The 27,811-nt window shown below is 40.8% G+C and overlaps 3 protein-coding genes and 1 long non-coding RNA gene across 4 annotated transcripts; 3 read left to right on the top strand and 1 right to left on the bottom strand.

Annotated features, from left to right (window-relative positions):
• Nucleotides 1-4,398: 4,398 nt before the first annotated feature.
• LOC111954722 (homeobox protein Hox-A13a) lies at nt 4,399-6,391 on the top strand. Its single transcript, XM_023974611.3, has 2 exons — nt 4,399-5,122; nt 5,357-6,391. Exons 1-2 carry the CDS (start codon nt 4,456-4,458, stop codon nt 5,602-5,604), a joined length of 915 nt encoding a protein of 304 aa, XP_023830379.1. The 5' UTR covers nt 4,399-4,455; the 3' UTR covers nt 5,605-6,391.
• A 5,550-nt stretch (nt 6,392-11,941) lies between these two features.
• On the bottom strand, nt 11,942-14,601 carry LOC111955123 (uncharacterized). The gene is made up of 2 exons (XR_002876073.2): nt 14,200-14,601; nt 11,942-12,373 (listed from the first exon to the last, which is right to left on the bottom strand). It is a non-coding gene; the product is annotated as an uncharacterized lncRNA (long non-coding RNA).
• A 2,377-nt stretch (nt 14,602-16,978) lies between these two features.
• Nucleotides 16,979-20,105, top strand: LOC111955122 (homeobox protein Hox-A11a). Its single transcript, XM_023975214.3, has 2 exons — nt 16,979-17,867; nt 18,689-20,105. Exons 1-2 carry the CDS (start codon nt 17,222-17,224, stop codon nt 18,919-18,921), a joined length of 879 nt encoding a protein of 292 aa, XP_023830982.1. The 5' UTR covers nt 16,979-17,221; the 3' UTR covers nt 18,922-20,105.
• A 903-nt stretch (nt 20,106-21,008) lies between these two features.
• Nucleotides 21,009-27,371, top strand: LOC111955121 (homeobox protein Hox-A10). The gene is made up of 3 exons (XM_023975213.3): nt 21,009-21,342; nt 24,635-25,669; nt 26,481-27,371. Exons 2-3 carry the CDS (start codon nt 24,772-24,774, stop codon nt 26,753-26,755), a joined length of 1,173 nt encoding a protein of 390 aa, XP_023830981.1. The 5' UTR covers nt 21,009-21,342; nt 24,635-24,771; the 3' UTR covers nt 26,756-27,371.
• Nucleotides 27,372-27,811: the final 440 nt, after the last annotated feature.

Below are 27,811 nucleotides of genomic sequence, written 5' to 3'. Positions count from 1 at the left end.
TATAGGCTATTTTGTTGGTGTTTAGCCTAATTGTAAACACTTTGACGTTAATTTCTGTATTTTGCAATACAGAGCTTTTTAGGAACTTTATTTTATGTTAATGCTAGTTTGAAATTATGCTTTTACTGTCGAGTTGTTTTGTTTATTGTTAATGACGAATCGTTTTGGCCTTACAAAAACGCAAGTGGCTATAGTGAAACATTTGTCCATACGTAATGAAGTCATCAGGAAGTCGGTGGACGAACATAGTTTCCTGATGATTCGATCTGAGTCAACTTGATGGTTAGTGAGTGACTGGATATTCCGTATATAGCCTACTACCGGCGTCTTGATAGAATTTGTGTTGAACATAATGCATTTTCCTTTGTATGTTAACTGGAAAAAGTTCCACGGCCTCGTCCTTGGGACAATAATGTTTAGGAAGAGTTCATGTCACCAGAAAGATAGTTATCCTACAGGGGCTGGCTGGCTAGCCTAATCGGTCCACTCATTGAAGACTGGTAACATTCGAAAATACAACAGATGTGGACATGGATAGTGGCTGATGTTTAACTGCAATTATCTGTAGACCCATATATTTACTGGGATTCCATTGTGCCAATAAATGATTTAACATGTAGCTTACATAGCTATAGTTTTATCAGCCCGTTAACAAAATGTTTAAGACTTCTACTTTGTGACACTTAGACTCAAAGCGAATGTATAAGAGAGCTGTCAGTCAGGGGCGATTCAAGAGCCACCCTGTTGACTCATTTTCCAATTTCCTTTTTATTTTATCCTTTAGTGGCACATCACGTTGCAGTCCGGAGAACATGGAAAAGTCATGTGCCAGGCCGCCCTTGTGGTTCACTGGCTCGACCGCAGAAACATATTTGTATTCCTCTGGCTATAGTTTTTATACCACAGTTTAGTTTCACATCACACCATAACAAATGGATAAGGCACATATTGGTTTCACGTTAGGGATTGAATAAAATATACGGATTGGAAATTGGCCCCCATCTTTGCAACGTATTGTAATAGTCATTGTTATTTGAAAATAGTAATATGATGATAGTTCATAGCTTAAAAAATGGTTTAGATTTTTCTTTAATGGGTTTAGACTTCTTTTTGTAGGCTTATTGTTACGTCGCATACAATTAAAATGTTATTATTTGCCGCGCAATGACAATGCCAGTCGAAGGAAGCTAAGCATTTCCATGCTTTTGGTAATGACCTCACAGACGGGTCTCCCCAGCCAGTAGAATTTCTGGGCCAGGTTCATGGGGCATGGCGGTGGTCTGTTCCTCGCTAGGATGTCTGGTCTGGTCAGACCACTGGCTCAAAGCAGACCGCATATGCGCGCGCCGCTGTCTCGGTGACAGCTCCTCATTTGTTTTGATTGCAGGCCCGGCGCTGGAAAACCAGTGTTTGAGAATTAACCTCGCTTTAGATTGCTATTTTTTGGACTAGTTCATGTAAATATTGAATCTACTGTATTACAATTTCGAAAAGTTTGATTTTGGAACATCTTGGTGGGTCTTTAACCCATACTAATGTGAGCAAAAAGAGAAAGTAATAGCGTTGGAGCGTGATGACTCACACCTGATTCACAAAGCCGTTATGTTTGTATCATAGCTTCTTTGTTATCGGTTAATTAGTCCTCGCACACATCATGGCTACTGAACGTATTAAAACAATCTCTTATGTAAAATATATTTGATAACACGGAGTCGTGTCATTTCACGATATGAATCGAGTAGAATTTTCAAATCTGTTTATGGCTTACATAAAGATAAGTTAAACACCCAATGTGGGAATCAAATGGTGAAATACCAACTTATTTGATCACATAGATTCTCGGAATGTGAATTTGATCAAACATATAGAATAATCTTAAAATACCTCGCCAAATGGGAGGATAATGAATAGTTCCTTATCGTTTTAGAACAAAGCCTATGGGATTGCTTTAAACTGTAGCACATATAATTGTTAGTCAACGGGTTGAGAAAAAAAGCACACACTAATTTCAATATCGCAATAATAGATTGACCTTTCACAACAAACCGGTAGGCTACAACGTCATCAATCTGTATCTATGTCTGACGAATTAAGACTGGGGATGTCGTTTTAGTTTAATCAAGTTAAGGAAGACATAAGTCGTCTACTTTTTAAAGTAGGGGCCGTTAGACAATCGTAACATTTTGATTTTGGAACTGTTAATCTGCTGAGACTMTCCGAACAGCCTGATGTAGCCTATTAATGCGTTTTAAGATTCATTTTGAGTCCCGTTACGGCATCGCAAGGTAAACGAAATCTGAGTAGGCGACCAATTGGGTAACATAAAGCTACAAATAATATCTGTTGTCTCTCGTTTTAGCTGACGTCTGATAGGGTACGACAGTTTATTTAACTATTCTCAAAGTCCCTCATCCATCCAGAATATTCAAATAATAGGCATACAAAGAAAGAACTGGTCTGACTTGATAATTAATATGTCTACGTTTGTTATTAGGCCTACTGTTTAATGGATAATGTGAACCCTACACGCGATCTAGCTTTAATATCGAATAGGTCTACTCAATGGTAGTATTTTAGCTGTGGCTGAGGGCTGAGGCACTGTTTGCTTTTATTAATATTACTATGACGTGATAATAGGTAAGAATACCTACAGAAAATGTTTTCCTGAATTCTATATGAGTGCATCATAATAATAGTATTATGACGCGATAATCGTCAAGAATGCCTATGGAAAAATGCTTGAATTCTATATGAATTAATCATTGCGCACTTTATTTTTGGTCCATTTGTAGTCTGAAACTAACTTTAACATTTGACTACTTGCATCATTTAATTTAGGCCTATCTGTGATACACCGCTGAAGTTCACAAACTACAACCAATTGACCATATTTTTCTTGCGTTATACTGCAGCAGAGAAAATATGCTGTATAGGCTTGTGTATTTTCTCCCGACGCAATATAATTGGAAAGAGAGCCCCTGGCCGTAAACACCACCAAGCAGACAAGCCAACGACACGTCTATCCTTCTTCTGAGAGATCACATCATTTTTCACAAGTCTTCGCTAAACCTCTCCAAAACACGAGATTGGCTTGCAAATGCAACATTCCGGTTACTTTTCCAATGTGAGACACATGATGCCTAAAACGGTTTCCTTAGACACAAAGAGAATAAAACGTTTGCGAAAACAAAATGATAGTAAAACTTTATACCCTCCAAAGCTTTCATTCGGCCAGGAATTCTCACCCCTCCTCTGCCCTTTTCAAGAACAGACCGGTCCTTCAAAGACTGAATAACCCAACAGACTCGTCCGCTAGACATCAACTTTCAACTTGACCTTGGCCTCTAGCCGCGTCTACCCAGTAGGCTATGTAAAAACCAACTGCGCCAAACTTGATAGCTATTTTCTGTCTTTGCATATTGTAAAGCGAGGGGTATGGTATTTGCTGTGCACACTGACGTTATATCCGAATTCGCACTAATGTATTGAATGTTCGAACCTGTGTCCATCACTCTCACTTGAGTGATAAGAAAACGGGGCGTTGTGATTGAATCACCCATGGATTTGAGCCAATGTATCTTTAGTTGCAAAATGAGATGGACGTTTTCCAAGTCTAYATTTTGTTGTTGTTCTAAAGCCTTGTTAATTTTAATTCTCATCTGATTATTCTCTATCATATGCGTGTCTTTTGGATGAGTCGTCGGTTTTCCCCACAGTGGTTCGGTCTGTTCAGACACTGTTCGCATTAGTAGTTCATCTCCATCGTCTTTTAAGGGATGTTAGGAAACGTGTCCTTGGCGAACCATTTCTTATGCKATGTACTACTTACTAGTCGAATTATGTGAGCTGTATTAGGGTTTGAATGGATTATACTTTGTGGAATTAAAACAGGCCCACAATCTTCAAAATAATCCGCAATGACATTGTGTCATAGACATGATTACACGTACTTCCTTTATGTGCGTAAAAGCAACGTGTATGGATGATTGTAAGTAGGTGAATCACCGCAGTCGTTTGAAACAGTCTGGACAACTACGTTCTTTTTATTTGGCTTTCCAGTTATAAAAGAGGAACCTTTTCAAACAAATGTGTCCGTCACACAGTTAGGTTTGAAGTGTACCTTTATATAGGAGTCATAGGAGAGGATATTTGTTGTTTGTTTTAGATTTACTCACGAAACCCTCTTGTTTTTGAGCGGCAAAAAGACAAGCCAAATCCCTTGATAGGTACGGTCATCTGACAACACCGCATTTTTCTACATTTAATTATCTGCACTGGGAGATGTTTATCGTGCTCTTTGCATATCACGTGGGCCCTTCTTGGCCAATGAAGGCGCGACCTTGGTTGCACCAGGGCACGTCAGAGTGGTTTACTCTCTCCGAATCAGTATCTCCTTTTTTCAGTCTCTGTGCTTTTTTAAAAAGAGCCAGACGCCTCAATGTTGGATGTCGTGCTATGACAACGTCACTGCTCCTCCGTCCTCGCTGGGTCGACCCGTCGGTAATGTTCCTCTACGACAACGTTTCCGATGAAGTGAGCAAGAACATGGACGCTAGCGGTGGTGGTTTTGCGGGAGGCAACTTTGCGGCGAACCAATGCAGAAACCTGATGGCGCACCCCGCGTCCCTCGCTCCGAGCACCGCGTACTCGTCAAGTGAGGTCCCCATCTCCGGTATGGGTGAGCAGGCCAAGCAGTGCAGCCCTTGCTCGGCTGCGCAAAGCTCCTCCAGCGCGTCCCTGCCCTATGGATACTTCGGTAGCGGCTACTACCCGTGCAGAATGTCGCACCACAGTAGCATAAAGTCGTGCGGCACGCAGCCCCCCTCTGCGTACGGGGAGAAGTACATGGACACGTCCGCCTCGGGCGATGACTTCACCTCGCGGGCCAAGGAGTTCGCCTTCTATCCGAGCTATGCGTCGGGGCCATACCAGCCCGTTCCCAGTTACCTGGACGTCCCCGTAGTTCCAACTATGAGCGGGCCAGCAGAACCCAGACACGAGCCCCTGCTGCCCATGGAGAGCTATCAGCCATGGGCTCTGACTACAAACGGGTGGAACGGACAAGTCTACTGCACCAAGGAGCAGCCTCAGCCCGGACACATGTGGAAATCCTCCATACCAGGTACAACACAAGGAGAGAGCCCTCAGGTTTTTACGCAATAAACCAGACAGTCTTTTCAGTGTGTTTTTATAGTTATATGTACGAAATATTTTGGCCTTCATGTATGCCTAATGTAACAACATTTTCGAAACGATGCATTTTTTGTAAAACTATCTTGTATGATAGCATATGGCTAGGCTACTATTGTAACCTTCTTATACCATATCTATTTTGTTTTCCGTTTTGCTCCACCAGACGCAATGTCTCACATAGGAGGGGACGTGAGCTCCTTCAGACGTGGAAGAAAGAAGCGCGTGCCATACACCAAGGTGCAACTGAAGGAACTTGAGCGCGAGTACGCGGCCAATAAATTCATAACGAAGGACAAACGAAGGAGGATATCGGCCCAGACGAATCTATCCGAGCGACAGGTCACTATCTGGTTTCAGAACAGACGGGTAAAGGAGAAGAAGGTGGTCGTCAAAGTGAAGAGCATCAGCTAGTTCTGAACGATGGGAATTGAGTACACACACACACACACACACACACACACACACACACACACACACACACACACACACACACACACACATACACACTCAAAATGCTCTTCACGCTTTTTGGTTGGAACAGTTGACTCATTATATCCCACCGATCATGATTCACAAATGTAGGCCTACTTTGCCAAATGCGTTCCGGGACCTTTTTGGAACGAATATGCATAAAAACTCTGGACCTTCCACCTTTCCTCCATGATGTAAAATATTGTTCGCGGTGAATGGATCCCAAAGCAGGAAGGGGCGTGTAATTTTTGCGACTGGTATGCAGTACAGGAAAACAGACACCCTTCAGAGGTGTGTGTTTTAGTTTCTCATTTTATCTGCAACTTCACCGTGTGGAGGGAAAAAAAMCATTTGGAAATCCACAGGAAGTGACGGCATTTAGGATTATAGCTTCCACGGTTAAATATTAATCCGTTCCATTTCCCCTTCAACACACCACTTATCATGTGCAWCTTAATTTAAAGTTAAGCTTTTTCAAATGGTTCTCTTGCTCTCACTCATAACGAATCCATGGTGCATTCCCTCTTGTAATGCATAGATAATGGTCTGTGTGCCCATATGAACCATAGGTTTTATATTGTGTGTGTATTCATGTGGTTGTATAAGTAAACTATGCAGACAAAACTATAATATTTCAGGGCATCTGTGTGTGTCTGTAAAACATGTCGGTGTAGAAGGATTGACATGAAAATCCGTCCCAATAAAATATGGACATTGTTGAATCAATCATATATATCCACGACTTCTGTTTTGAGCATCCATCCAGTATATTACAGAGAAATGGTTCAGTTTTTGGTGACATTTTGATGTCAATTGTGTCATTTTGTCATAGCTATTCAAATGTGAAAGGATCAGTCATAAGTTGGTTGAAGTTATGCTTAGATTCAGAGGCAGTGTGAGAGGCTCGAGTAGGTCTGTTTACGGTGTGTAAGGAACATGTCTGACCGCGGTGATTTATGCGTCACTGCGGAAGGTCCTCGTTTAGCCATACTGGGTTACTCTGGGCTCTGTCGTTTTTTGTACGTTAATTCCATGTGTCGCCTGGTTGTGATGTTATTACGAAGAGTCTGAAGCTATCTATTGAGTGCATCAAAAATGTCTAATTCTGGAGACAGATCAAATAATGGAAGTTGGTTTTGAGTGTATGTGCTGGACTATAATGCCGACATCGCCATCTACTGATGAAATTGTCTCAAGCGCTACAGTAGTTGACTGTAGCCAGACTGGCATATGAATAGGTTCTACCCTACTTTGCCACATCAACTTGGCTATAATAATAATATAGTTACATTTATATGAGATCAATGTGGAAATATTTAGCAACAATACCTGGACAAACAGCCTATTCGAAGCGATACTTGCTSCAAATGTTCTCTATTTGTTTGTCCTGTTGTGTTTACTGTTACATGTGTAGATCTCAGTTGTGAATGTCCCGTTCATTTCGATTATTCGGATTATTTTACATGCTTTCACAGGCATTTTTGTCCATTTTCGCGTCATAATACTATTACTGTGATGCAATCATATAGAGAATGCAGGAAGCATTTCTTCGATAAGAATTCCTACTTATTATTACGTCATAATAATATCAGTAAAAACGTCAATTCGATGCACTGTGTCTCAGCCACAGCTAAAATATCAGAATTTTAAAGGTGTTTCCATATAACCGCTTTAGCGTCACAGAGGTGAGCATTTTGGATTTTGAACATTAGTATGCGCCCCCATGTGCTGCAGAAAACACCCACGCGCGGTTTAGGCTATTGTTGTTTTCAATTTCCGATTTTCTTGCACTAATCTGCAATAATATTTTCAATGATGTCATCAATGATCTCGTCATCCCAACGACAAAGTCTGTATGAAAATGTTTATCATTTCGGCATTTCTTAATCCCCTGTATGACTGATCATCTTTTGTTGTAACAGGTGAGCGTCTCGCGTTCATGTCTGCTGATAATATCCATATCACACCAAATCACAAAATGAGAAGCGATTTGAAATGCGGGATATTATTGCTGCAGGTCTAGATTGTGATGCAGGTCTACATGTTTAATTCTAAAATAGTTTGGATTGAAAACGTGCATGGGTTGCACATTATATTAACCGCAGTACTAGTCTAATCCGTGAAGTAACTTTATAATGAGCTAGAAGCCTATACAATACCATTTTAGCTCAAACGTTTTTAGATTTTCTTGGAAAATAAACTCAACAATAAAGATAGTTTAAATAAAGGTATTTAAGCTACCTGATACTTATACCTTGTTATTACATTATGCACATCTGTATGCAGGCTAATATGAAGTGCTAACCCGTGAATTTAACATCGAGAGAAAAGGCCGCAGCCTTTTGATTCGCTGATGCTGCATTATCACGCCACCAGCCGTAGCCTACAACTATTCTATTATTCCCATTCAGAAGCGGTTGAAATGTAGAATTTATAATAGAGCGCTTTCTTAAATAATATTCTGATATGTACTACTCTGGTGACTCAAGATAAAAATGTTTCTCGTTGACAGGCCTACCACTTTGGTTCTATTACCGTATTAGTGGAATCATATCCGTTAAGTCTCAGTGTACTAGGCTTAGGACTGTATCATACATTTTTACTGTGGCACAGACCACTCTTCAAATAAGAGAAGAACGCGGACATGAAACTAGAAAGCAAACAAACATGGTGATTATATAGGGGAAAGGATTTGCACTTACAGAACCCGTAGCGATGACTTGTGTTTTTATTGTTGTAGGGAGTTCAAAAGCTCCTTGTCATTATCTTCGTGAATGCCAGGCTATGAACATTTACCACAAACATTTCACGATCAAATAGAAACTTATTATAATTGTAAAATATTTACTCTAATGTATCCTGCGGTAACCGAATTCTGCCAGAAAATATAAATACATACTGCTCCCACGAATCAGAATGCATAGGCCTTCGCATGTTTGGCTACATATTTCAATTTCATTGAGGTTGCGTTTGTTTTCTGAATAAATATGCTGAGTGTAGGCTATGTTGCATTGCAAAATCAAAGTCTTCCACGCAGGAAGCAGCAGAGCAAACTCATATAGTCTATACAGGTAAACATACCAGAATATTAAATGTTTTCAGGCTCTACTACTTTAAGTTATCCATATATCGTAAATAAATTGATTCAGTTGCTGCAGGAAAATGTATATAATTTAAGAAAAGCAAACGTCTGTCCTTCTCCGTGGCACGGGGAAATAACAAGACACATTATGCTTCTAGGCTGTGCCATTGTCTTTTGCTATTTTAATCAGTGATCTCGCACAACTGTGGTGCATGCTATTTTTCTAGCAACATCCGGAATCACACATTAATACATTTGAAATAGAAACGGTCGCGTCCTAATGTTTTTGCTGATTAAAAAAGTTGCTTCTATAATGCTAACGATTAAACACCGTTGTAGATGTCATGTTCACAGTCTATAGGCTGTCATGAAGTCAGTAGAAATGTGCTATCACATCAAAATATAACATCATAACATATCTAACCTAAATAAGGCTACAATGTCTCTTGATTATAAACAAGTTCTCGAAATGAATTGTTTTACTATAGTACTTTTGTATTACTTTTATATTAGTAATACATGCATGGTTTATGATGTATAATAAATTATGATTTGCAGTTTAAAACAGTTTTTGAATTGGTAACAAAACATGTAGTCCTAATCATATGATAACTATTTAAGCAGCATAAAGAGCTGAATTTCAAATTAAGTATTGTCGGTAATTCGTAAAGAATTCTAATGTAAAAATATGCAAATTAAATATAATGACTTTTAACTTCTTAGTTTCTCAAAATGATTATTTATTCGGCATTACACTAAATCCTCTGTCAGACAAATTGAATTCAGGGTCAAGTATGTCTTAACCGAGAGTACCGTCTGCGTGCAATGTCTCCGTCCTTGCGTACACGGTTCCGACGCAAACACACGCGAACGCGCACGCCACCCATGGAGAGAGATATTCAAACTGTGGCTGGCGATAGAGCAGAGCAGGCTGGACTGGATTCTAAATCTGGCACACGCCCAGCGCTCACTGCAGCATTGCTGGAGTCTTGCTGCCACCCACAGGCAAAGCCAGGCATGACAGCTCCTAAGTAATCCAGGCAGAAATTCAATTTGGCATTCCCTGTTGCGTAAAATGAATGATATACATACAGGTTGAGAGAGCTCCACATAATTCACTGTCTTGCTGATTCGCGCTTAATGGCAAACGGGCTAAGTGAAGTAAGAAGTACATGATCGTCTGTAAATCTTTTTTGCCGCGCTATCAAATAGTCCAGACGTTTTAAGTGCTATAGAATTTCCCTATTCCATTTCATATCTGCACTGAAATATCTACTTTTAATGAAACGTCCACAAAAGGTCATATCTTGTTTTTTGCCTTTCTCTATGTAGAATATATTTTTGCATCAGTTTTAATGGCTGTTGGCGGTCAATCCTAACGGAAAAAAACATACAAAAAAGCTTTCAAACTTAACAAAGGGRAAAAAATGATGTAGGCCTATTGTATTAACCGCATTGTTGTCTGGCGGAGGAGCAGCCTATACTCTCACACTGCGCCCCGCTCTCCCAACTCTGTCATGCGGGGAGGAGATGAGTAAAGGCCGGGGCTAGTGTTGTGCTCTTTACTTTGACCTTCGCTGTCTACCCGGGTAATGGAGAGAGACTATGAAGAAGGCTGTAATCTTCAACTGGCTGGCCGAGATATACTGATGGCGTTTTCCAGAGGCCTACCCCGCTAGCCAGGATAGCGCATACAGATGCGGTTTAAGCTCACGCAGTATAGCCTGCTAAAATACCTTAGCCTGGTAGACACCGTGGGATACGGCCGTTTTAACAGCGGTCAAGCAGAGGCACTTGACTGAGGATATGTGCGTCACACCTCCGTAGGCTGCGCTCTCGTGCCCTGGCCTATACGTTTACTAATTCGAGTAAGTCGGTGGTATTTTTTCTTCGGCCCATACAATTCAGTAGGTCTATTCTCAATTTCTACGAGGAAGGTGTATTGACACCAATGATTTTGTAGCCCACTCCAAAATGAACCTTGTGTGCGGGCAAAGGAGTCCGGCTGCAGTGTAGTATGTTATCCTTTTCTTCTTCAGTAGGCCTAATTATATCTTAGTTACACACTTTGTTCGTTATTTGTCTGTTTTTATACGATGCTATTGTGCTCCGATTGGCGTTTACAGAAAAGGGATAGGCCTGTAGATGGTGTGCCTTGTTATTTTGAACGGCGTGACAAAGGTCCTTATTACGGAAAGATGAATGGATTTCCATCTGAAATGAAATGGAAAAAGATTTAAATATTCTACAGTGTTATTTCGTTTTTATCGATTCAAGCACACATTATATTTGTTTTAATATAGACTATTGTCTCATCATATAAAACTCCAGTAAACCGAGCATTATAGGGCCACGTGGTGCATTTTGTTTTCACACCGTTCCCTATATATTTAATTTGTACTCTGAAGTTCAAAACATTACAGTAAAACAAAGTATCACTTTTGCATTTGAGATTCACGATTTTAGTTTAGTCTAAAGCCTAGTCTATATGTTAGGTTCATGTTTAGTTCCCTAGTTGTCCACATTGAGTTGTATATGAGCTATATTTTCCGTTAATATTCTAGCCTAAATAAATATCACGCAGAACACAGTGCAACAAACAGGCCTAAATCATACACATGCAATTTTCCTTTAATTGTGTTATTCAGATACAGGTCCCATACCTAGAACCGGAGAAAAATATCCTGTCATCGTCGACAAATCAAAAACCTCCCTCACCCGACTCATAAACAAACAAAAATATATGCTAAAGCCTGTATTTAAATATTCTTCATGGGGAAAATACTATGATATTMTTTTTTATTGAGTTATAAGTACATTTCTAGGATGAGTCCTTTAGGGGACGTATTCGTTTTACAAGGTGTAAATAATGTAGCTTCTGATTGAGCTAAATGTAGAATTGATCCAAGTAACACAGTGTGATCGTAGTCTATACATTGTTATCACAGCTTTACATGGTTAACTCATTTTTGTATCTCAATTTTCCATAAGAAAATCAAGTTCGAAAGCACGAGATGCGTCAAGAAAAAGTAGGCCTGTTTTCGTTGCTGTGTTTCCGTCGTCCTACGGTATATAGGAAGATGATTTGTATAAGCATAGGGTGCTGATATTGGTGGGTCTACTTCACACTATATTACATGCCCAACACTTCCGTGACTCCTATAGAAGGCTATAAAATGGAGAGAGAAAAAAACGCAGTTTTGTTTCACAATTTATTAAACTATAGCCATTGCAACATTATGTACACAAGTCAAAGGTCCTGGTGAAATTTTCGAAATGTGTCTTTTGCATTATGAAGTTATTTTCTCGCCAATTTTTTATCTATATCGGGAATGATTATAATCCRTACTCTATGCAACACAAGGTTAGTTGTTATGTTGTTGCGGTTGTCCACTCCGTCGCTGAGGTCATTTTACTCGTTTTGTGTCACTCTGTCCTTGGGAGTTCAATGAGAGACTGATGTCAGTCGTTTCCCTTGAATTGATGCAAGAGATAGTAAGGCTAAAGCCACGTCCTCCCATTGACCAGGGAGTTGAATAGGGTTCCCACTATGGGCGTTGTTTTTCCTTGTGGTCCCTCCTCGGTTCCTCTGTCGTCGCCGTCGCCCTCTCCTCACATTTCTGTCACCTGTGGATAAATAAACAGTTCTTTACTGATTTAAAAAAAGTTCACGCCTCCTGGTATCTTCGTGTTTGTTCATTCGTATTAAAGTATATGTCAGGGCTTTTTGGTCATGTTTCATATGACTATATCTGTGTAGTACTAATCGCCCTCGTTGGCGCCGTCTTCGCTAATAGACTTGATTACCGCCTACAACTTAATAACAGCCAAGATGGGATATAAGCCTATGCAATTTAGCATCACGACTTTTCGTGGAATACTCACGCTTTAGCAAGATTACAAAAATCTTTATTGAACATGAATCKAAATGTATTTATTTTGTATATTGGAGGTTTTACAGCAGGCCTAATGCTTTTTTCTGGCTTGGGGTTAGAAGGAATGTTATTGTAACGTGAGAATAGGTTGCTATGCTATAGGCCTATATAGCCCCATTGGTAACTTATTCGATGTTTATGTTGAACATTTAAATACCAATTCAGTTGACATTGTTGAAGATGTGTAATACATCACCCACGTTTTTCTTTTGAAAACAATAGACTTTATGCCAAAGTGCAAGGTTCATCTAAGTAGCCTACGCCATTTTGTTTCCTATTTATTGGCTTTAGGCTGAACAAATAAACGGTACACAAAACATGGTACACACCAATAATAAATTGTACACATCACTTTCTGAATGGTAAAATCGTACTGTAGTCAACAACAACAGTTTAATGAATTTTTGTGTATCAATAATCCTTGGGCTTTAGTAGTAAGTCTAACGGTAATTGAAGAACAAAGAAACAATCAATGGAAAAATGAAGGACATTTTAAAGACATATCCCCAGAAAGCAAAGTTGAATTGTTTCGTTTTGWAAAAATACTTGTGCCATGTGTGCCTATTTGTCACTGACCAATATTCCATAACAAGTTATTGACTTGGATAAGTCTAAAGAGTTAGTGTTAGACTTTTACCTTCATTCATCCTTAATGTGGCAGCCCTATCGCYTTTATTACCATCAGTGGGACTATATCAATGCCTATTTGCGTCCCTTTGTTGAGAACAGATCTAGTGAAGTGAACATTTTTCTGTGCGTAAAGTTAATTGTTTAATGTACCAAATGGAGAGGACTATAATCCATGTTTTTTTTGTCATTATTATTATTTTTTTTTCACCTTTATTTAACCAGGTAGGCTAGAAAAACATTACAGTTCTATTATGTAATATCAGTGTAAGCTTACTGGTGTCTAGGGCTCAAATGAAAACTACACCAACAAATCTGCTATTCCAAAGTCTAGAAAGCAGTCCACGAAGGTTAAGTTCATTTTTAGACGTCACTTCACACATGCAGAAATCGATGTCTTGTAACCTAAAGCCACCTTCTCTTTTCCTTAACTCRTAGTGTTGTTGCCAGAAGCTGAAAATGAATTTGTAATCAGGGAAACTTCATCCGGGGCATACTGTGCCCTTAAATGGCATCTGCACTCCCTACTGTAAGGGCCTACCCCGCGGGCGGTGACCCTTTCCCTCCGCCGAACTTGAAGTCGACCGCACAGACAACGCTATGGCTTGGGGGGCTTTTACGCAGAGATGCCGTCTTGTTTTTTGGCCACCGAAGAAAATTCACAAGACCTTAAGAGAGATGTCGTAGGGTCGACATGAATCAAGTGTGTTATGAAGCGTCTTCTTCGAACATAAAAACTGTTTACATGTTGAAACTTAAATGTCTCTCTTAGCTTGTTTCTATCTTTAGTGAATTATTTAAAACTTTTGGGTCAGTATAGACAAATAGTTTATGTAGAAAAAACGTTTTTGCAGCTCATACATTTTTTATAAGAGTAAGTATGAATCTTACCTGTCTTTGTTAAGTTTTAGAAAGTCTAGTTTTCTTTTGTCGCTGGACTGCTTCGGCTCCTGACTTTGTCCGTGTAGGTGGCGACTTCCTATCACGCCTGGTCGGTTTGATGGTGTCTGGCCGAGAGAAAAAAACGCAGTATAATACTATGGGAGCTATAAAAACTCAGGTCTGTGCCTTTGGTATTCCTGGGCACCCTGTGCTCAATTACGGCTTAAAAGCTCKAGCTCAAGTCGTAGAATTTGTCTGGATTGACGAAGAGGCGGAGCGTGTGGTTGCGAAGGCACMGGGTTTGTTTGTGTCCCCACAATCATTTGAATAGGAGACGATGCATGAACGGATGACCCGAGATATTCTAATGCTTCGATTTGTTTCTATTTTGGAACAGGGGTTTAGCTCATAGCCTACTTACCGTTTCTTAAGACATGTTATGTTTTCGAGGTCATATTACAGTACGTGTCACGTTGGCGCGTTCTGAAGCTGTGTGTGGAGGTTAGGCCGGGCGGATTTGGGTAAAGCGAGTCCCCGCGGTCCTAATCCGTCCTCAGGTCGCTCGTTTACAGAACATTAGCGTTAGGTTCCACCAGCTCACAACACGCAAAACCCACCACTGTGGTCTATCTATACGCAAAGAGACGGATATCTTCATTGTCTTATTTATAGTAAAAATGATAATACCCGACTATCCTACATAATCTAATAGAACATGTATCGTCACATGTAGCATATTCAAAATGTATCATCCAAAAACAAACTCGAAAAGGATTCATCTAAATATATGTTATTTTGTATTTCAATACAACAAGTAAATTGTATAACCTAATACACTTTATTGGGTTGTTAATAATTCATAGGCCTATGTGTTTGTAATTCTATTCAATAGATGCGAAATGGGTACAATACTCGTGAGGAAAATGCAGTCTATAGTATTTAGCCTAATTATGAGATATAACGATATATACTTTTTTAATGTTTAAGCATGAACCTTTTTTGACAAGTGTTCCACCTTTGGTTAGATTGTCTATACATCATGTGCTAATAAGGAAATAAATGTTTACCCAACATAATCTTTAGAATGAATAATGGTTTCGAACATAATTATTGCCCATAGGCCCATGGAGCCCATAAAAGTTGTTTAAACGTTTCTCGTGGAGTTGGGTTTAAACGAGGACAATGTATGGAGAAATCTTTCAAAAAAAATCGGCTATTGATTCAACATTAATGTATTCCACAACGCTGATAGTTGTAGTGTGTTGACGCTATTTCAAATATTGTCTGGACTATTGTCTGGACTATTGTCTGGGCCGCTGAAGGGGTGCTCAGTCTGTTAAACGGAATTGGTCTGTAAAACTGAATTGCATTGTAGTTCACAATGTCTTGTAGGTCATAGAAATAGATGTCTATTTCCTCATTCCATCTAGAAATAGGCCTATCTGTGCGTAAAACGGCACTTTACGCATTGTGCAATCTGGATAATATTGCTATTTACAGGCGGTGAGACCTGTATTCGTATATTATTCATAAATAACGGAGTTCAAGTTGAAAACAAAACAAATTTTGCAGTAGTGGCCTAATTATGCAACCTAACTAGTAACGAACTACAATTAGTTTAATTAACAAAGGCCTATTATGATTTAACAAACGTCCATTTTTAATTAGCCTATTGTTGGTCTAGCGCTGGGTGTTTATAATATCCAGACAGACACCCACAATCAATTCATGGGCATTTCTCTCTATCTCTATACCTACTGCGCTCAAATATGAAGTATTGATCCGGTGCCTCCTCGGTTATCGCTGTCGTAAACAACATTGTGCAATATTGGCAACTTTTTTAAACCGCTTACAAAACGTCCGTCTTTTTTTATGTGGCAAAATGTAGGTGATGTACGGGTTTGGAGTATTTTAACAGCCAAGCGTCGATATGAGCTGTCTGTTGATGTTGTCTAAGTGTTGCATGGCCTAAAATGTCTGTTTGGTCGCTGCGTCGCTGACACCTGACCGGAGGCAGGGCCAAACATCAAGGCTTACTTGAACATGACCCTGATTGACAAATGTTGCCGTGAAGCCAAACGGTCATGATATAATGTTGTAAATTATGAGCACACACCTCAGTGACAAACATCAAACATAGCATGGAAATATGTCTTTGCTAAAGCATAATCACTAGTCTTGGATTTTACTATTGAATGAAATGTACTTACACGTTTAGAGGATACGGATATTGTTGGCACGCCTCAAATGTGTAATATTTCCAAAGACATCTTCAAACCCTCAGGGATATCATAAAGCTTACAAGACGCATGGATTCAACCAGTACCCCCCCCCCCCCCCCCCCCAGATTAAATGTCGAAAGGCGCATAGCATATGTGAAATTGATATTGAATCAGGTTAGTTATTCGATAGAAATATGTCACTTCCCTACATTTTAACAACCAATGCAATTATAGTTTTCCCTCTGACTTGCTGCATGTAAGGGAATTCATTTTAGACCGACATGGTGATAAACCACCAATGTCAAGCTTCAGGACAACTAGCAGTATGTCTCTCTCACTCACTCACTCACACATTCACTCACTGAATAAGTCCTCACTCTCCATGATGCTCGCGCACGCGCGTGCACCCCCCCGCACATACACCCTCTCTCTTTCTCTCTCTCCCTCCCTCACTCTCTCAATTCAATTCAATTCAAAGGGCTTTATTGGCATGGGAAACATGTTATTGGCATGGGAAACATTGCCAAAGCAAGTGAAATAGACAATATACAAAAGCTAAATAAAAAATAAACAGTTAACACACTCTCTCTCACACACACACACACGCACAGGAAATCTGTCAATTTCTGCTGCTGGTCACGTGACCCACGCCTCCCCGGAATGGATGGAGTTGGCTCTCCACGTCAGCTTACGTCTCAAAATTTCTGCCTAGCGAACCAGCTTCAAAGAGGCACGAGCCAGGGCGCTCCAGAGCCATGTTAAGGGCGGCTATAGAGGCATGACCCAGATTGTGGTAGAGTGAAGGAATTATGGATTTTGACGAACTGGTCCCTGTCGGTTCGAACATGTATTTGCCCAGTTGCACCTACTACGTCTCGGCGGGGGCAGACTTCTCCGGTCTACCTTCATTTTTGTCTCAGACCCCGTCTACTCGCCCCATAACATATTCGTACTCCTCTAACCTGCCGCAAGTCCAGCCTGTGAGAGAGGTGACGTTCAGGGACTATGCTGCCATTGACGCGTCTGGTAAATGGACACACCGGGGGAACCTGCCCCAGTGCTACCCCACCACGGAGGACATGGTTCACCGGGACTGTCTGTCGTCGCAGCCCACCATGGGGGAAATGTTTGCCAAAAACAACCCTGCCGCAGCTGCCGCGTACCACCACCACTCCGGCGCGGGCTCTGCAGCGTCCAATTTCTACGGAAACGTTGGCAGGAATGGGGTGCTGCCCCAAGCCTTCGACCAGTTTTTCGAGACAGCATATGGCAACGCCTCGGAAACGCCGTCGTCTAACGACTACTCAGGGAACACAACGGCCACGAAACAAACAAGCTCCGTGGCAGAGCACGCTCCACGGTGCCGGGACACTGAGGGGAAGGAGCCACGCGAGGAGACCAGCAGTCCAGAGTCCTCTTCCGGCAACAATGAGGAGAAATCGAGCAGCAGCAGCAGTACGTATTAAGTCAGCACCCTGGTTATGAGAGAAAGTTTGCAATCTAGCGCGCTGCTGTTAAATTCTTTATATGGTGTTTTATAAGCTTATAAGGTTTATAGAGGGCCTGTAGATTTCCCCAACAAAACTTTGTTATAAACTTCAGGATCACGTGCTTGGAATTGAAATTGGCCGTGAAAGAAATCAGAACTAGTGATTTTTCTTAAACCTCCCTAAAGTTTGTAAAAAGCACGTAGTTATTACTGTGAATTGTAACGTATACCTAATATTCCCGGTCATACATTAATCATAAATGTAGCCTAGTTTCACGGTTTCTTAGCATTAAAAGAGCACTTACTTGCGTGTAATGAGGGGAGTGCCTCTGGTTTAGGGGTTAGCACATAGAAGATCGTGCGTTAAAGCAATCTGGCAGTGTGTGTGTTGCACTAGTATGCTATTTGTCATGTTTCTGATGTGAGAAATCAAATGTAATCTATTGATGTGGTATTACTGTTGATATTATTTTATGATTCATTGCATTTCGTCTATAGCCTTACATGCACGCTGAAAACTGTCAGTTATCATGTATAGCATATGCAGTGTTCGTATCCACAGCACTGCATATGCTATTTAATGGCTTCATATTGTAATTGAAATGACTGCTTAATTAATATATAGAAATTAAAAGAGGCAATAACAATATTTTTCGTCGTATTGATTTGGACCACATGCGTAATTATAGACTACCCAAAAGCCTATAAATCCTAGAACATAGTCATGGATAATATGAGTTATTTGTATATTTTGGTGACCGACATTCTCTTCTCTCCTCTCTTCTAGATGGACAGAGGACTCGTAAAAAAAGATGTCCTTATACAAAATATCAGATCCGAGAACTGGAGAGGGAGTTCTTTTTCAGTGTGTATATCAACAAAGAGAAGAGACTGCAGCTCTCTCGTATGCTGAACCTCACCGACCGCCAAGTGAAAATCTGGTTTCAAAACCGAAGAATGAAGGAAAAGAAATTAAGCAGAGACAGATTACAGTATTACACCACGAACCCGCTGCTTTAGGAGTGACTTGTCATATGCGTTTACAGACTTATTGACTCGCTGTGGTCTCTTTTCCCTGACGTTTGTGGCAGCAGTAGCAACAACACAACAACAACAATGTCTGCAGCTGCAACACGATGCTCAACTGTTAATTTCAAGTTCGAGGGCAGGTAGCAGAATCTCTCCTGATTTCCATCAGTTTGAGAACGAGCATGATTTAAGTTGACACACTGACGGCATTTTGGCCATCAGACTTTGTTTAAAAAATATATTTCTGCGGATTTTGTCCTCACCAAGACTATGTTTCTTGTGTATGCTAATAATATTGTGACACAGTAGGCCTATTGCCTTCATTTTCGCCTCACAGCGCGGACAGCCTTACCAGTCTAACAATGACTGAACCGGGTTCATTTTGAAATCGAAAAGCCTCTGGTAAATTAAGTTTTCTGTTAGTAAAATCGTACGAGTGGTGACGTGGTATAGGTTTTTTGTTGGCAGACAATATGTGATGTTGTGCATTTCATAAATGAGGCTATGACTTTAATTAATTAATTGGTGTGACCAAATAATGAGACTTGGAAGGGCGCGTTTGTAAATTGTCTCTGTTTGTAAGGTTGTTTATTTTGCAGCCACTGATTTTCTATCACTTTTAAATACCAGCTGCAAAGCTCTATCAGCGAAATAATAAGGACTCGGGTGTTAAATGGTGTTGACCCCAAACCGTGACTAGGCCATTGCTACCATTGTAATAGTTTCAATACAACACATGTAGTAACATCTGTTTATATTTTGTATACTTGATTACCACACCTAATTTGGCTCTGAATTTGATGTTAATGCACGGACAAACCCAATGAGGAGAATATTAACCCTATACAGACAGAACCTGATATAAGTTTGTTCAGCCTCATTGTAGCCTTCGAATTGTTGCATTGCGAGACGCCTGTTGTTAATATAGGTCATGTATTGCAATCTATCGATACCCAGATTCAGCCAATATGCATCCAGGTTTTGTTCAAATAGGGCGAAATATTTGTTTCTATTATTCACGGGTCTTCTTGTTTTCTGTTGCAGTAACATGAACGTGAAAGGCGTTTTGAAATGTATTGTCAGGGACATAATCTTGGCTCAACTGCTTGGTATGCCCCAAATATTCTGTATTATCCTATATTTCGAAATTAAAAATGAAAAGATTTTTGAAGGAATGTACAAATGTGACTGGTTATTTTACTCRGACTGGAAACCATTTTGAAAGCTGTTTTACCTTCACACAGGCCTTTTACGCACAACCCTAAACATTTTACGCACAAAGAAATAAGACAAGAAAATGCTATTTAAATATTTCAAACTGTTTTGTTAATTCATGGAACTGGTAGATTATACATCCAACATTTGAGAGTTATTTACTTAATGTGAAACCTTATTCGTGGAAACGATATTTGTGTGAGCGATTGATTGATAAATACCAATATTTCATCAAGCTACCAATCGTAAATGTTGATATGCACCTAAATGTTAGGCCACTATTTCTTATTTGTGTCAGGTTGTATTTTCTAATGACCTTTGCTCATTGCAATTGTATAGGGTGACGTGCACATCTAGGCACTATTAGTTTGGAACTCACTGACGTATAGGCTACCATCATTCAGGCTTATCTTTCAATGGAGTTCATTTATTGGCTTTGAACTTTGAATATGTTTGTCTCCATTACCCACAACACTGTGGTAAACAAGCCGAATACAGTCACCATGTGCATCTCCTTTTCATTCACCTACTTGTGTCTCTCATGGATTGGATTAAAAGCATCCCTTCTTCCACAACATCCTCCTAAGCGAGCATCGCCATATTTGCTGTTATTATCACTCTGTTTATGAGCGCCAGCCGCAGCGCAATGGCGTTCATATATGACAGTCAAAAGGGCCATAAACGCAGGGAGAGAGAGGCTGAAGTTTATGGTTGCCTCTCTCCGGCATAGTCCGGCCTCGCCTCGCCTGGCGCATCCTTTACTGCGCGCTGGAATTCCGTCCCTAATTACTGGACATCCTCCCCGTTGCCGCAGCAACGCGGCCATAAACTCTGTCTCAGAGTCTGGAGCATTTGGACATTTGGAGTGCAGTGCAATAAACCGTCTGAGACCCAAGGTTATCAACTCTGTTACCAAGGAGGCAAGAGCGAAGACAGGGGAGAGGACGGATAGGAAAAGCCTCTGCTCACTGGCCGCTTCGACTTCATTTGAGAAGGTTTTTCCCCCTTCGCAGGTTGTCCTCCTTGGATCAGAGTAGCGGCCATGGGGCTTGTGCTCAGTTGGAGACGCTTCTTCCTGCCACAGTGCGGCGCTGTTGAGATCAATGTCATTGTCGTAGATCTTTTTGTTTGCAAGAACTCGAACCCAGCACAAGAAACATTCAAGATTCTCGAGGGATACAATGCCTTGCAATGCAGGTAAATAAAGAGCTAAGCCTCATATTCTGTGAGAGAGCTGGCTTTTCCTGTTTTCAGAAGTAGATTATTTGAACAGTTTATTTAAGTACAACTGTATTGTAACGTTTCTTTCCTTTAGCTGTTTTGATCATTAGGTTGCACATTCAATATGGTGGTCAATAGAAGAGCATGATTGGCAGTATAATGGTAGAGGGCCTAGCTAAGATATTACATGTAGTAGCCTAGCAACACATGTGCGAGACTGAAAGCCGTCTTTTGTGCTCTGCTACATTTGTTAGGCTTGTATGTTTTACATATATAAGCATGGCCCAAAAATATATCGCAAAATATCTGTCCCAAATATCCCATAGAACAGGCCTACTTTAAGATATCAAGGTTATTACAGGCTGAATGGATTTGTTCACAATCATGGAAAGAGGAGTGAATGTCTTATCTAAAGTAGTTTATCATGAAATATTCATATCAGTGTGTTAAATTTGTTTKATATAAAACATCGTTTTTTGATGATCTGGCCTTTCTAAATCACCACTCTCACCCATAGCTGGGCTTTTCGGAACCAATCTGCATTTGGTGTCCTTCCAGAAGACATTACTCTCTGGGTCGTGCCAAAAGTATAAATTATGTGATTGAAAAAGTAGGTTTGATTGTGATACGCCAGAAACGTGTGTCCCTTTCCTTCCTGTTCTAGACGCTAGAGAGGGGGGATATTCGGTATCATTCCAAGGCGCGGATGGGGTTCGCCACGGCTCTTGAATGCGCGTGGACACCCCTCTACTACTCCTTTGTCTCTCGTGAAAAATAAATGCTTCCGCTGGATGTAATAAAACTCTGCATTATTGTTCATAACTGCACTCGCGACGAACATGATCCGTCCGAAACGGCCTCCCCGGCCACCATCATATGAGGTTGATCAAAGCGTTGCTCAGAGTAAACTGTTTTGGGGGAAATGATAGCTGGACAGCTGTGAAATGAAGATTTAATAGCCGCAATTAGGCTAATAACTGTAACACGGAGATATAACTGATAGGCCTAGGTTACACGTCAATAGAGCAGCGTGGTGTGTGTGCTGACTAGAACTGTTTCAAAGCTGCATGTGCACAGAATTAATTAACGTCAACATAATTAAGTATTGAATTTCGAATGGCTGATATTTTATAAGATCATATATATATATATATTTGCTGATGGTGTTTTTGCTGATTTGTCTGGTAGTTAAGTTCACTCGTAATGGAATGCAAAATTCACTGTTCAGTTTATAGAACAGGCTAATAAATGTTGGCTGTACGGATCCCCCCTCCTCATATATACAGTATATATATATAGTCAACCCCAGTTATGCACCAGATAAACATTTTCGTTCCTTATACTTTAGAATTTATAAAACTATTACCAGTCTCACTTCTATGTTTAATTGGGAGACATAATGAATAAGATCTAATTTTTCGTGACAGTGCAATGTTTTTTTTTTACCATCGAACTATTATCCCACTAGACCTAAGCCACAACTATAAGCCTATAGTAACGATGGAGAAATTGGTTTTAGGTCTACATTTAAGGGCACGTTTGTGTTTTGGGGGGTTAAATCACCATGTTTACTTACTTGCTCAGGTTATTCCCATTGTCTCGTTGGGGCTCCCTCCATTTGGATGCGTCCATTCCTCTCTCTCTCTCCAGGTTGAAGTTAATCTCGGACAGTTTTGACCATTACCCGGGCCAGGTGGCTTGTGGCCCTCAGGCTCTGTTTTCACCCTGTGGTGTCCATCTCAATGCAAAATGGAGAAAAATGTATTGTTATTGTTGAAACAGCATGTCAATTAGATGCCCACAAAGGTATTTTACACGTGTGGTGAATTGTGTGAATAAGAAATGCGTAGGTTCATATAGGACATGGAACACCTTTATATTTGATGAACGCATAATGATTATCTGCATCCATAGTTTGCTTTTACAATGCCTTTGTAACACATTATTAGGCTACACATCGAGGCTACACATCGAGGCTACACATAGGCCTATTTTTAACCAGAAACATCACTTGGCGTTACTGCATCATCCTTCGACGCTAAATTGACAACGATTTAGATTTAACCAGACTCCCAAAAATCATCTAGTGCTGCTATTTGAGTCGGATATACAGTCTGTTTTGATGTCCCCATATGTATATCTTATATAACAACTAGATCTAGAATAAACAAATCCTTTGAACACGGAGAAAATTGCTGTACGTAAAGCGTGTAATGTTCCTGTCAATTAGGCCTACTGCTTTCATCGGTGTTTTATTTCTCTACAATCCATTTACTTGTCAATTAATTAGACCTACGCAGTGATCTATTTTATATTAAATCACTGTAAAAGAAAGTGTAGCCGTCTTGTTACGCCCTGTTTACCATACCTGTTTAAACCTGAAGGGAACCTTAATGTTGGCTTACAGTTGTCACTTACAGTTCGGGAGTATTGTTGACAATGCCCATGAAAAGGTGTAGGCTATAGGCGCGAATGACTTGCGAAGTGGTTGTTCATTTATTTGGTTTAATATGAACTAATGTGCTGGTATTACTTTTCCAACGTTCATTTTAAATTAGCTATATAAGGAGTACATGTAGCCTAGTTGTATCTAGTCTAGTATCGATTAAACAGCATCTGAGGGCTGTTAAACCTGGTAAACCTCTCATTTTAGTACAGGAAGAACGCATAGCCTTATCTGCAGATGAAGGATGTAACACTTGAAGTCTCTAAACTTTTGCAAAGGCATCTTTAAAGCTCACTAACCTACAGTGTAAAATAGGGTGTCAAATACTTTTTGTAATTTTTATTTCATATTCATTGTGTTATAATGATGAGGTGAACACGTCATTATTTAGTAGCTTAAATAGGCTTTCCTTTATTGGTCCTGTTGTTGCGTCTGTGCATGTCTTATTTGAAACGAATATGGTTTCCATTTTGTCTTCTTGTGTGATATTTACGCATATAAAGTATCAACTATAGGGAGCCATAGGGCTTAAATGAATCATTTGATTGAACCTTATGCATATTTTATTTTACGCACAGTTCAAAATAATAGGGGATAAGACGCACTTCTCTTAATAATGCTGAAAACAGAATTGGTAGTTGATATGGAACATATGCTGCAGAACTCCCCTTTGCGCATGCATGGGTGCGCATAGACTACATTTTATTTTCGAATGTTTGCATTCTGCACATAGGGCCTCGCCCCGTCGGCGCTATGGTGGTGCATTAAAGCGAGATGAGAGAAACGCACTGATTGCTGTGCTTTCTCCTTTCTATTCCTCAGACCKACGATGGCCCCGAATGCTACGTGGTCGTGGGTGGGGAGGGGCCCTGCCTATCCGAGCGTTCCTATTGGCTCCAGAGGCTGCACGGTGGAGAGGGGGGTACATCTAATCATATCCAGCATGTTTTGCACAAGAAATGTCAGCCAGAAAGGGCTATCTTCTCCCCTCGCCAAAATACACTACAATAATGTCATGCTCGGACAGCCCCGCAGGAAACGCGTTTTTTGTGGATTCTCTGATCAGCGGTCGGACCGAGGGTGCAGGGGGACACTACTACCCGGGCAGCGGCGTGTGTCTGCCCCATAACACCGCCTCAGAGGTTCCTTACGGACTACAGAACTGTGGATACTTCCCTGGCATAGGCAAGCGGAGCAACGCAGGTCCCCAAAACATGATGTCTGCCGCGTCAGGCGCGTATATGTCAGGCATGGAGATGTGGATGGACGCGCAGAGGTCGTGCAGAATGGACCGAATGGACCAGCAACAAACTGTGGGTCCCCAGGTCGCGCCCTGCTCGTTCCCGCAGAGCATTAAGGAGGAGAGCGCGTACTGTCTCTATGAACCGCAGAAGTGCCCCAAAGCCTCCACAGCCGAAGACCTGACATACTCGAGGYTAACCACAGCAGGCTCCGGTTCAGGCTCGTGTACAGTCACCGACGGCGGCGGTGGTGGCGGTACTGTACCCGTGCCTGGCTACTTCCGCTTGTCTCAGACGCACGCACGCTCTCATAAAGTTTACCACGGTGCCCAATCGAACCCCTCTCATTCTCACTTTGGCCTACACCCCCCTGCACCGACTCGTTTCCACACCTCGACACCCCAGCTGTCCTCAGCTTTAGCCTGCTCAGCCACCGCGGAGCACGAGAGGAGAGACACCGAGGAGGCTTTGCCCTCCAGTAACGCGCCCAAGCCCCAGCAGACGAACGCCCTACAGGGGGACGAGGAGACGCGAGCGTCCTCCGACGGGGAACCTTCCTCTCCCGAGGAAGCTGAGGTGGAGCTCGAGAAGGAAAAGTCAGTGAAAACGACTAAAGGTGAGCTGAGATCATTAAAAGGTGTTGTCAMTCACTCTGCCACGGTTGGTTTTATTTCATGCTGTTTATTGAAGCGACAAATAAAAAGATTATAACACTTGCCGAGAGACGGATTTCTGCTTTAGCATTCAGASGTCATTTAGGTGTTTGTTTTTATTCAGGGTTTATATATGGTCTATATGAGGCCACACCATGCTTTAGTTGAGAATATTTTAATGTCTTAATATCAAGCGGGCATGAAAGTAAAAATGCTGTGGGGGAAAAAAGCAATGTTATTATAAAAAAAATACATGTCATTATTTGTTTCGGCTTAGGCTATAGGTTTATCATAGAGTTTCCATTATAGGCCCTTGTTTCTTTGGACAAAAAATGACTTCACTGTCGCTCAAAATAGGCCTAACATTCGTAGGCTATGTCTATTCACTATCTACTAAAAGCGTGTTTTTATTTTTGTCTGTTGATATTTGTTCTTATTATAGTAGGTCTAAAATGATAGAAAATGTTATACATCTCATAAAATATCTTTGAATTATTACCTGCACATGTTTTAAGTTCAAGCAAAGAACACAAGGCCGTTGAACCTTCCTTATGGAAAGGCCTATATCAACCCATTGACCTGCACACACACACACACACACACACACACACACACACACACCACACACACACACACACACACACACACACACACACACACACACACACACACACACACACCACACACACACCACCACACACACAAGCGTGCGGCGCGGCCTATCTTACATCCCAAGCTGTCAGCCTAAAAGCATGTATCTACCATTTCCTTTAGGAGACTCAAAAAGTGAGAGCACCGCCAACTGGCTAACAGCAAAAAGCGGACGGAAGAAACGTTGCCCATACACCAAGCACCAGACACTGGAGCTCGAGAAGGAGTTCCTCTTCAACATGTACCTGACTCGCGAGCGTCGCCTAGAGATCAGTAGGAGCGTGCACCTGACCGACAGGCAGGTCAAAATATGGTTCCAGAATCGCAGAATGAAACTGAAGAAAATGACCCGGGAAAACAGGATTCGGGAGCTCACGTCAAATTTCGGTTTTTCGTGATAACACTGAATGTTTTTAATAAGCTTTGTATTAAACGAGCTTTAGTTATAATGCAAGTTGAAAAGGGCACATCTTTCTTAGGCCTACAGGCAAGCCTTTGCATCGTCCTGTATAGCTACTGGTAAAACGTGAATGTTACCGGTTGTTTCTTATTTCTTCCTATTTTTTGTTAATTGTTCGTTGATTCGGTTCTGTTATTGCTGTCACGTCTTGGAATAGGTGTCTTGGGTAAAATAATGGTTGACATTTTATCTAAATTGGAGCTACACATATAAATCACAATTGAGTTTTACAAATATATTGCATATATTGTGGAGTTTCTTTAAAATGTAGATTGCATGAAACAACATGATTCATACCCCCCTTTTCCTGCATTTTGCAATGTGGATCACACAAGGCCTATCTATCAACAGTGAGGGAATAAGATGAGTCGCCCTATCAATGTATTGTTCCGATATATTATGATGAGTTGAGGATCATTTAGTTGTGTAGACTCGAACTAAGGGAAATGTACATGAGCTGTCTACATTGTGAAAATGTTTTTATTGTGTATAACGTTATGTACATATGAGATTGTGTTTTGTGTATTGCGTAATAAATTATCAGTTCACATATACTGGATTAGACTGGTTTTTGAAGTCTGTGTTTATACCTCTGTATTTCTCGCAATTTTTTTCTGTAAAATAGTATTGGCATTTTGGACAGGCTATTGAAGTTGTAGGTACTCTTTGGGTTGTACATTACTTGGCTTTTGCCTGTCCGTTCAGAAATGTTTAAAGGATCCATGGAATAGCTCTCGGAAACGATTTAAATATTACACCAGTCATAATATGTCTAGGCGGTATAGGCACAGGCCTATAACGCTGCAAGGCGGCATTTGTAGAGTTTTATGACTTGCTCGTATATGACGATTCTCGCTCTCCCCAAAGACTGATTTCAGTCGAGAGAGAGACGTTTAGCCGGAGAGGAAGCAATAGACAGTGGTAGAAAGTTATACTGCGTTTTGGCATTTTTGAACTACTAAGTCATCCATTCATTTTGTGATTGGAATAGTGG

Source organism: Salvelinus sp. IW2-2015, linkage group LG30, assembly GCF_002910315.2.
Source record: "Salvelinus sp. IW2-2015 linkage group LG30, ASM291031v2, whole genome shotgun sequence".
Classification (NCBI taxonomy): domain Eukaryota; kingdom Metazoa; phylum Chordata; class Actinopteri; order Salmoniformes; family Salmonidae; genus Salvelinus; species Salvelinus sp. IW2-2015.
The sequence above is the reverse complement of the archived record's forward strand: the minus strand, read 5'-3'. Positions and strand labels throughout refer to the sequence as shown.

Coding starts and splice junctions, on each gene's coding strand:
- LOC111954722 (XM_023974611.3), top strand. CDS start 4,456: ATGACAACGTCACTGCTCCTCCGTCCTCGCTGGGTCGACCCGTCGGTA. Junction 5,123..5,356: donor GTGGAAATCCTCCATACCAG/GTACAACACAAG, acceptor TTGCTCCACCAG/ACGCAATGTCTCACATAGGA.
- LOC111955122 (XM_023975214.3), top strand. CDS start 17,222: ATGGATTTTGACGAACTGGTCCCTGTCGGTTCGAACATGTATTTGCCC. Junction 17,868..18,688: donor GAAATCGAGCAGCAGCAGCA/GTACGTATTAAG, acceptor CCTCTCTTCTAG/ATGGACAGAGGACTCGTAAA.